Here is a 9,888-nt window from a genome sequence, read left to right on the forward strand (position 1 = left end):
GCTTCACAAATGCCTCGGGTCACTGTCTCTTTGTTTGCCGTGATCCTAGAAATACCTGGAGCCTACAAGTTTTCTCACAGAAACAGCAGCCTATTGCTATCATAGCCCCTTGCCATTGCCATAAATACAAGTTGATACAATTCTACACAGATTATCCACTTCAGCATCACTTCACTGATAAAACAGACTGTGATCCTTTCTTCTTTTTGTCGCGACCCTCACAGTTCTTCCACACCCAGACTAGAATTCTTATTTTTAAGTTGCCATTTTAATACTCTACTGCGGTCAAAGAAAAGAACAGAAGTAGAGTAGAGTTGCCACAGTGGAAAGTGGAAACCTCTACACCTTTCTGGAGGCATCTATGTATGCCTTAAGCTTTAAAAGACCAACAGACTGGATGAAAGGTTTGCAAATCGATTTAGTGGATACCTGGGCTTTGAATGGAGTTAGGTTTTCGATGTTTCAGGTAGAGTGAGGCAAAGCCGAATAGTAGAATCTTTTTTGTGCTATTCTTTCTAGTGTCAAGGCAGTCAACTTTGATGCGTTCATATGGTTCCTTATTACTATGTAACTAGTCATCTTGCTGTGAGTCTCTACCTCCTTTTTAATGTATGTTTTCAGAATAAAACCATATTGTGTGTGATGGAGAAATGTAGAATCCGATGGGGATAGTGAATCTGTTGATTTCAGGGGAACACATGAAATTCTTGAAAATGGTTTGAGCTACTTCTCTGTATGATGTTAAGTAAATTGATGCAGAAAAGAAGCTGCTCATATCTGTTTTAAATGCAAAGCCAGCTGAAAGGACATTTGGTGTAAATGTCATTTAGTCGGTTATGATTTTTTTAATTATATTGCTACCCCTCGAAGGCTGATAACATTCTTTCCTCAGTGGACAGTGGAAATAGCACCGAAGTTCCATGAAGATGCAAATAACTTAGACCAATTGGTTCCTTTTGAAGAGTGCATTGAGTTGCATTCTACTGGAGAGGCAGTGGTGAGAGCTCCTGACTACCTCCTTCTCACCCATAATGGGCGCAGCTTCAGGTTACTCAGCTATCCTAACTATTCTGATTAGATGATTAAATATAAATCATTTATTTTCTTATTTTTCCAGTTCCTCTGTCCATTTTGAGCTCTCTGAATGTGTGATCTTTCATAACTGCTTTTGAATTGCCAAATGCACAAATTTGGGTATTACCTGGCTATCAACAAGATTTGTGGCTCTACCTCAATGATGGGTTGGTTTTTTCCAGTTTGCTTGTCTGCTGATTATTCTGAGGGAAGTGCTGGAAACATCTTTATATTTTAAGCAATGTGCTACTACTTTAGTTGCAGCAGGTCATACTTATGGCCTTTCAACACTGAAAAGATAGTGCACAAATGATTAAATAGATTGCTCTGCAGGACCTTAACTATTGTATCCTAATCAGCCAACCTCAAAACCAGTTGATGTCATATAACCACAGGAACTCCTTAAGAGCTAGCTGGTAACATCATTTCGTTAGTTTTCCACACAATGGTGTCAATTGTGAGTGCTGTGGGATTATACTGGGTATGTTGTTGTTCTTAGATGTCAATTTTGAGTGTGTAATAGAAAATCCAACCTTAAGTCCACTTCTTATGCTCTCTCCTACATGTGTTACTGAAGAAGTTGAGAGACTTCAAAGGAATTTCTTGTCAGCTCAAAGGATGAGGCAAAAAGGTCTCACGTTGATAAGTTGGAAGGTAATCACATCCCCAATATCATATGGAAAGCACGGGCAGAAATCTAGGGGTCCTCGAGAAGGCCCTCTATGGAACTAATGAGGTAGACTCTTTGATGAACAATGATAGCCAGACCATTTTTGGCATCAAAGAAGGGAGTGGAGGGAAGAATTAATCACATCTTCTTACTGACATTGTTTATGGAAGAGCATGATGATGGAAGTAGTTCAGCAGAGCAGGAAACAGGGAAAATATTAGTTTTTGGCTGAATATGTGGTGTTGGTATGAAATCCTCCTCGATGTCATCCTAAAATATTTTCAATATCTTGAGAGCGAATTTGTTTTTAGTATCTCTTGCTAAAAGGTGAAACTAACAATTGCTCAAGTATACAAGACACAAACAAGAATCCATTTGGAAATAATTTACAGCACGAAGAGCAGAAAGAGCTACTTACAAGCAGAAGATCAGATCACTGTGACAAATCAAGGGAGGCTTGGAAGCAGGATGCTTCGAAGATGGAGTGAGAACGTGAACAAAATAATTCTGGATGAAATCCTTTTACCATAGCTAAGTATGACGTGAAGACACAATGTTCTCTTATTTGTTAGTATGGATTTTGAGAGCTGGTGTGCTTTTTCGCTTGGTTCAAGAGGGTCTCACTGTTGAAATCTTGAGAAAAAGGAACCTTGTGTTAGTTGATGTTGCATATGCACATGGAAGTGCCAAGGAGAACTTGTGGACCACTTGTTTTATGTTTTATATTTATGCCGTTCCTGTTTTCACCTATGTAGTTTGGATATTCAAACTGGGTTTATGCCATAGCCAATTTTTCTTTGGGCTTGTATAGATGATCAATTTTGAGGCAACAACAAAAGCTTCTTTGGTTGGTTGTAGGTCAGTGCCAAGGCAGTCATTAAATGACTTGCTTGACTAGACATCAATTTGTTTCCCTACTTTGAAAGTGAAATCCATTTTCATGTGATAATTTCAGTTAAGATGTTGTGGTTCCTGATCAGTTCTCACATTTTCTGGTATCTGTCAATATTTGTTGATGAAGAGAGTCCTGTGATGATAATTTATACGCCTCAAATCAGATTTGAATTTTGAGCCTAACCAAAGTTTTTGGTGACCAGTTTCAGTAGTAGGCATACTTTGTGAAGGGCTAGCTTGGTATCTTATTCTCCATATATTTGTAGAGCTTTTTCTGGCACAAACATCTTTTTTTTGCCAATTAATATGAGATGAAGTCTAAATATGCCACTGGAACCAGTCATGTTGGTGTCTTATTTGGATGATAGATATAGTGATAGTTTATTCTATTACATTAGGAAGTGAGTATTACGTGTTCAGGAATTCTCCTATTAAGTCATGGCTATTGCCATTTACCACAGCTCCAATTTCTCTTTACATAGAATATATATGATTAGTTTCGATTTAACAAATCATTAATATTTGTACGGTTTGTGTACACTCTACCCTCCCCAAACCCACTTTGGGGGATTTTACTGGGTATGCTGTTGTTGTTGTTGATTTTTATTTGAACTCATGATATGATTCTGGGTATAGACAGAACAAGAAAAGAGATTAGATGATTATATTGGTGTACATTATGGGAAAAAACTTACATATTTTTCTCTTCATTCTTCCAGCATAGTTGTGGACCCCACCAATTTAAGTGATGGCTTGCATTATTATGAAGTATATGGCGTAGACAGCAAAGCACCATGGCGAGGACCACTTTTCAGAATTCCAGTGACTATAACAAAGCCCTCTATTGTAACGAGTAGACCCCCTCTAATTTCCTTCCAAGGAATTTCATTTGTACCAGGTGATTATCATATTGCTAATTTTTTCGTGCAATTTGTTCACTGTATCTCTTCCATGTCTCTTCAGTGGTACCTGTGTCAGGATTAGAGTAGGGTGATGTCTGCTTGGTCTTATGGATCGTTTGCTTCGTTGCATCCTGTTTTAAGTACCAATCCATTTTTATTCCTTTATAATTTATTTTTTTTGAACTTTGCAAGGTTGTATTATATCACAAAACAATACATGGGTTGTACTGAAACCTTATATACAAAATCCCCAAATTCTTACTGCTCTATGGCTAAATTGAGTCTAAAACATCAATTCTAGAGACAGTATCATTTGAGTATAACTGATTACACCAAAAACATAATAGCAAAATGCAGTTGAGCTTCACTTTCTGCACACTATTTTCTATGCTCTCAAAACACCTAGAGTTCCTCTCTTTCCATATTGCCCACCATATTGAAGCAGGGATAAGTCTCCATCTGCCTCTGTCTTTTGCCAGTACTCCTGCTTCCTCCCAGCTCTTTAAAGCCTCTGAAACTTTCCCAGGCATAGTCCAGGAGATGCCTTTGTGACTCAAAAAAATCCTCCATAATTGTTGAGTGTACTTGCAGTGTGGAAACAGATGATTTACATTCTCTAAAGTCTCCCCACAGAGAAAGCATCTAGAGCATAAGGTTATCCCTCTCTTCATGACATTGTCTTGAGTAAGAGCTGCTTCCTTGGCCAACAACCAGACAAAGCAAGATACTTTGTAGGGTATTCTGCTTTTCCATATTTGTTTCCATGGCCAATTTTTAATTTGTTGGTTTGTCTGATCCATTAGCTTATAAGCTCTATTAACTTTATATACTCCTCTATTGTTTCCTGTCCACTATAGAACATCCTTGTCCACCATAGAACATCCTTCCCTGTTTGAAGTCCATTGAAAGGTTCCACTGTGTTAAGAAAATCAGCTACTCTCTGAACCTCCCAGTCATTTAGATGTCTTCTGAAGTTGAAGTTCCACCCCTGTAGTGTCCATAAATCTGCTATAAACCCTTGCTGAAATGTAACTAAGTTGTAAACATCAGGAAATAACTCTTCCAAGTTGCCTTTCTCATGCCAATTATCCTTCCAAAACATGGTCTTTCTCCCATCAAAAACTTTCACCTTTGAGTTGTTCTTCACTTCATCCCATAGATTCCTAATGGACCTCCAAAGGCTGACTCCATAAGGAGTAGTCACCTCTTTGGTCATCCATTTGTCTTCTGGTATATATTTAGCCTCAATCACCCTTTCCCACAACAGTTGGTTACCATTTGCATACTTCCATAACCATTTCATTTGAAGAGCTTTACTTTGCAAGTTTAGGTTCTTAATCCCCAGACCACCATTTTTCTTCCCAGTTATCACTGATTTCCACTTTACCAAGTGAAATCCTTTCTTTTCCTTATTGCCCTGCCACAAAAATTTACTTCTAATACTGTCCAGACTCTTGGTGACCGCTGGTGGGATAGGAAAAAGGGACATCATGTAAGTTGGAAGAGCATCAAGTACTGAATTGGTTAGTGTCAATCTTCCACCCATAGACAAGTATTGTGTTTTCCACCTGGCTAGTTTTTTTTCACACTTCTCGATCACATTGTTCCATATATCTAGCGACAGATTTGGCTCCTAAAGGTAATCCCAAGTATGTAGCTGGCAGAGTGCCAACTTCACACTTCTCCGCACATATAACATTTAGAGCATAAGTGGAAGCCCCTTTTCTTGAGTCCTTCATGAGATAGGACCGCTTTCCTGGCCACGAGCCAAATGAAACAAGCCACTTTGTGAGGAATTTTGACTTTCCAAGTTAGTTTCCCTGGCCAACAATTAATCAACAGGCTTATTCAGGCCGGGCTAAAAAGCCCTTTTCTTAAATGGGCTCCAAAAATCTTAGCCTAGCCCTATTAAATCCCGGGTTAGGCCAGGCCGGACCCAACAGGTCTAGCCCATATTGACGGCTCTAGAGGGGCCTTTGAATAGATTGAGAGTGTTGTAGAATTCTGCCAAGTTATCTATCTCCCAATCATTAAGGTATCTTCAGAAGCTTAGATTCCAACCATGAGCATCCCAGACTTCTCCTACTGTGGCATCTTGTTGTTGATTCAGGCTTGCCAGAAAGATGTTTTCAAACCATTACCCACTTGATGACTACACTTACTCATGAATTTCCCCCCCAAATTTCTGATAGACCTCCATAGACAGACTCCATAAGGTGTAGTGACTAACTTGGTTGTCCGTTCCCCATCCATTTCATACTTTTGACTAATTACTTTTTCCAGAGAGATTGTTCATTTGAGGCGAACCTCCATAACCATTTCATCAAAAGACTATGGTTCTGAGTTATTAGGTTCTTGATTCCCATACCACCATACTTTTTGCTGGTGATCACTGTCTTCCATTTGACCAAATGTGGTATAACAGTTGCCTTGCCAAAGGAAGTTTCTTCTAAGAGCATCTATTCTATCCACCACGTTTGTTGGAACACGAAAAATTGACATCATATAAGTTTTAATGCATCCAACACACTGTTAATCAAGATTAATCTATTACCCAAGGATAAGTATTGACGCTTCCAATTAATCACCTTTTTCTCGGACTTCTCTATGACTCCATTCCAGATATCTTTGGAATTGCTTTTGGCACCAAGGGGCATTCCAAGGTAAATGGTTGGCAGAACACCAGTTCTTCCTCCCAGAATGTTAGCCAAGTTGTGAATGTCAGGGACCTCATCAACGGGATATAGGAAACTCTTGTTCCAGTTAATGTGGAGCCCAGATATAGCCACAAAAAGAATGAAAATCACCCTCAAAAATCTTATTTGTCCTCTGTCAGCTCCACAGAACTAAAGTATCATCGGCGTATCGTAAATGAGTGATTTCAAGGTTATTGACGGCCCTTGAATCTACTCTAAAACCTGTTATCCAGCTATTTGATTGGGCAGTTTTCATCATGTCATTTAAACTCTCCATGGCAATGATGAACAAAAAAGGTGAACAAAAAAGGGGACAATGGGTCCCCTTGCCTTAGTCCTCTCTGAGAAGAGAAGAATCCAGCGGGTGAGCCATTGATTAGGATTGAGAACTTGATGGTGCTGATGCAATAGCGGATCCAGTTGACCCATTTTGCTCCAAAACCCATTTTCATCATATAGTCCTAAGTAGGAAATTCCAGTTCAAGTGATCAAAAGCCTTTTGTATATTTAGTTTGCAAAGGATACCAGCTTCTTTGCTTCTGATTCTTGAGTCAACACATTCATTGGCTATAAGAATGGCATCCATGATCTGTCTCCCTTTTATAAAGGCCATTTGTAGATCATCCACCAGCTTGTGCATCACTTTTTTGAGTCTCTCCGTCAACAACTTTGAGATAATCTTGTAGATGCTGCCTATAAGATTAATATGCCTGAAATCTTTCAATTCTTTAGCTCTCACCTTCTTGGGAATCAACACAACATATGTAGCATTGAAACTTCTTTCAAATATGTCTCTTTCATGGAAGTTTTGAATAGTAGCAATGACCTCAGTGTTCGCTACTTCCCAACAGTGATTAAAAAAGGCCATTGTGAAACCATCTGGGTCAGGTGCTTTATCCCCAGCACACTCTTGGACACTGGACCATATCTCTTGCTCTTCAAATGGACTTTGTAGCATCATATTATCTTCTGTGGAATATTTGGATCACCTTTACTGAATTCGAACTAGTTTAGAAGCTTGGATTTTAACTTTGTACAGCTGAAGTTTGGAGAAACAACTACTGGTGCAGTGTTTTAAGTGGTGGGTGTGGACTATATTGCACTTATATATTTTGGTGTGAGTGCATGAGAGAGAGAGGGAGGATCAGTTGTGGAGGGATGGGGGAAGAGAGAAGAACTCTATTTCTAGTGTTGCTAATAATATTACAACTGTTCTTGATTATATTTCTTGAAAGTGTTGGTTTTGCAAGTACTATCTCTTCTGTTGAAGGTTTGGTGCTGATAGAAGATTGCCTTGTCGGCTAAGTCACATGAAGCAATAGTCCTGCCAGTTCTGTAGAGTTTCTCGTCCGAAGAAAATGTGCATCCTTCTTTCAATAGTTCGTACTTAATTTACTCAAATTGCATGGTCTACAGTAGACTGAAAAATGACAATTGAATTAATAATGTTCAGACAAATTGAGCTGTTCATAAAAACTATCTATGCTGCTGATAGCTTTAGCTGCAAACCATGGAAAATCAGGTAATCTGTAATTTCCATGATGTACTTTGTTACAGATAATATAAAAAATCTGATGATAGTGTTAGTATTATCTGGACCAGATTTTCGGTGAGAATCTATTTCTTCATATTGACTGCAATAATGTGTTGTAAACAGGTATGCATTTTGGGGGTAAGAACCCAAAGGAAAAAGTTGGAAAAAAATGTGGCAGAAATTTTAGCAGGGTATAGATTCCCCACGTGAATGAGTTAGGGTTTAAGCCAAAAAATCAAATGACAAACAAAACCTTCATTTTGTTTGCTTAAAATCATTTCAAGGTAGATGTTGCATGTTCTTCCTCTGACTGCTTTGTTATTGTCAACTTTTTTGCATGTACACTTGTGTTCAGGCCAAATTGAAAGGAGATTTATTGAGGTACCATTTGGTGCTACCTGGGTGGAGGCCACCATGAGGACATCTGGGTTTGATACGGCCAGAAGATTCTTCATAGATACTGTTCAGGTAAAATATCTCGTGATTTATTGGGTTGTTCTGATGTGAAAAAAACCTCAATCACGTGCTCGTAATCTACAGCTCTCCCCATTGCAAAGGCCCATTAAGTGGGAAAGCGTGGCCACATTTTCATCACCTTCATCCAAAAACTTTGCGTTTCGAGTGGAGGGTGGTCAGACAATGGAACTAGCAATAGCCCAATTTTGGTCCAGCGGCATAGGCAGTCATGAAACCACTATTGTTGATTTTGAGGTAGTTATTTTCGAGTACGACATAACTGAAATTGGTTCTTAAATTTATATTTCTGTTCTGAATTATTAAATTTCGATGACCAAAGGATCTTAGTAGGAGGCATGCTGTTGTTCTTTTCTTCTTTTTGTCCTATCCGTTTTTATTCTTTTTTTTTCTTGGACTGAACATTTCCAATCTTAAGAAGAGAGGGATTTTGAACAATTAAAGTTGTTCACACCCTCCTTTTGGTTCTGGAGAGACTTTCTTAATGTGGAGTCCTGCCATTTGAATTGTGTAAGGTCAGGTTGCTGACTTGTCAAGAGGATTGAGTTCTGCTTATGAAGAAAACAGTTAAAAAAATTGAAGTACCATAAATTCTTTTTATCTTAATTTAAGTAAAGAGTTTCAGATAATTGCACAGAATAATTATTCATTGAATTGTGTTCCCTAGTCATGCATCTTATATGTAGCAAAATGGAAGACAGAGTAGTTAGTATAGCAATTTAAAATTTCTTGTATTATCCAGAAGGCTGAATTCTTACTTGTTGCCTTCTCCATTAAGAAGGATAGCATAGATGCACTGCAAACTAAGCACTTCCTTCTTAAAATGGTATTTATGTTTCAAACCCGGCCATCCTCTCCTGAACAACATGGTAATTATGTTTTTACGATTAAAATTTCCATCCCCCTCCTGGACAATCCAATCATCTGGAGTTTCTGGAGAACAGGTGCTTGGAAGAATTTTATGCTTTGCTGCTTAAATATATTGGGAGACAAATAAGACAGTGATGATGCCTTTGCTTGGGTCTTTGGTTGAAATTCTCAGATCGCATTCCATGGTATAAACATCAGCAAAGAGGAAGTAGTTCTTGATGGAAGCGAAGCACCTGTGAGGATTGATGTTGAAGCTCTTCTGTCAACTGAAAAACTTGTCCCTTCTGCTGTGCTCAACAAGGTCAAATTTTTTCTTTAACTTTTGGATGTTAGCCACTTTGATTGACTTCCTCAGGCGGGTGAAATACTTACATGGTCTCTTTTTCCTGTTGTAATATGATTTCAGATAAGAGTTCCGTATCGTCCAATTGATTGCAAACTGCATGCGCTTTCAGCAGATCGGGACAAATTACCCTCAGGAAAACAGATTCTGGCTCTTACATTAACGTGGGTTTGATCTCTTGAAACTAGTTGTATGATGCTTGATTACATTTTGAATAATAATCATTTCCTGCTCTTTTGTTTACAGTTACAAATTCAAACTGGAGGATGATGCTGAATTGAAGCCTCAGATTCCCTTACTTAACAATCGAATCTATGATAACAAATTTGAGTCTCAGTTTTATATGATATCAGATGTGAATAAGGTATAGAGTAAATATTCTTTGATATGGAAGCATTCTGTAGATTAGGCTTGAAGTATGCTCCTCCCCC

General features: G+C 38.5%; 1 protein-coding gene across 2 annotated transcripts in view; it reads left to right on the forward strand.

Annotated features, from left to right (window-relative positions):
* The window catches only part of LOC102591471 (tripeptidyl-peptidase 2), a 60,324-nt gene that overhangs the window by 11,674 nt on the left and 38,762 nt on the right, over nucleotides 1–9,888 (forward strand). For both annotated transcript variants that reach the window (XM_015311280.1, XM_006353229.2), the window contains exons 16-22: nucleotides 893–1,047; nucleotides 3,358–3,536; nucleotides 8,126–8,238; nucleotides 8,311–8,481; nucleotides 9,287–9,415; nucleotides 9,521–9,621; nucleotides 9,704–9,821. In XM_015311280.1, coding sequence (XP_015166766.1) covers nucleotides 893–1,047; nucleotides 3,358–3,536; nucleotides 8,126–8,238; nucleotides 8,311–8,481; nucleotides 9,287–9,415; nucleotides 9,521–9,621; nucleotides 9,704–9,821 — 966 coding nt within the window. The remainder of the gene's footprint in view (nucleotides 1–892; nucleotides 1,048–3,357; nucleotides 3,537–8,125; nucleotides 8,239–8,310; nucleotides 8,482–9,286; nucleotides 9,416–9,520; nucleotides 9,622–9,703; nucleotides 9,822–9,888) is intronic.

Source organism: Solanum tuberosum, unplaced genomic scaffold, assembly GCF_000226075.1.
Source record: "Solanum tuberosum cultivar DM 1-3 516 R44 unplaced genomic scaffold, SolTub_3.0 scf00154, whole genome shotgun sequence".
Taxonomy (NCBI): domain Eukaryota; kingdom Viridiplantae; phylum Streptophyta; class Magnoliopsida; order Solanales; family Solanaceae; genus Solanum; species Solanum tuberosum.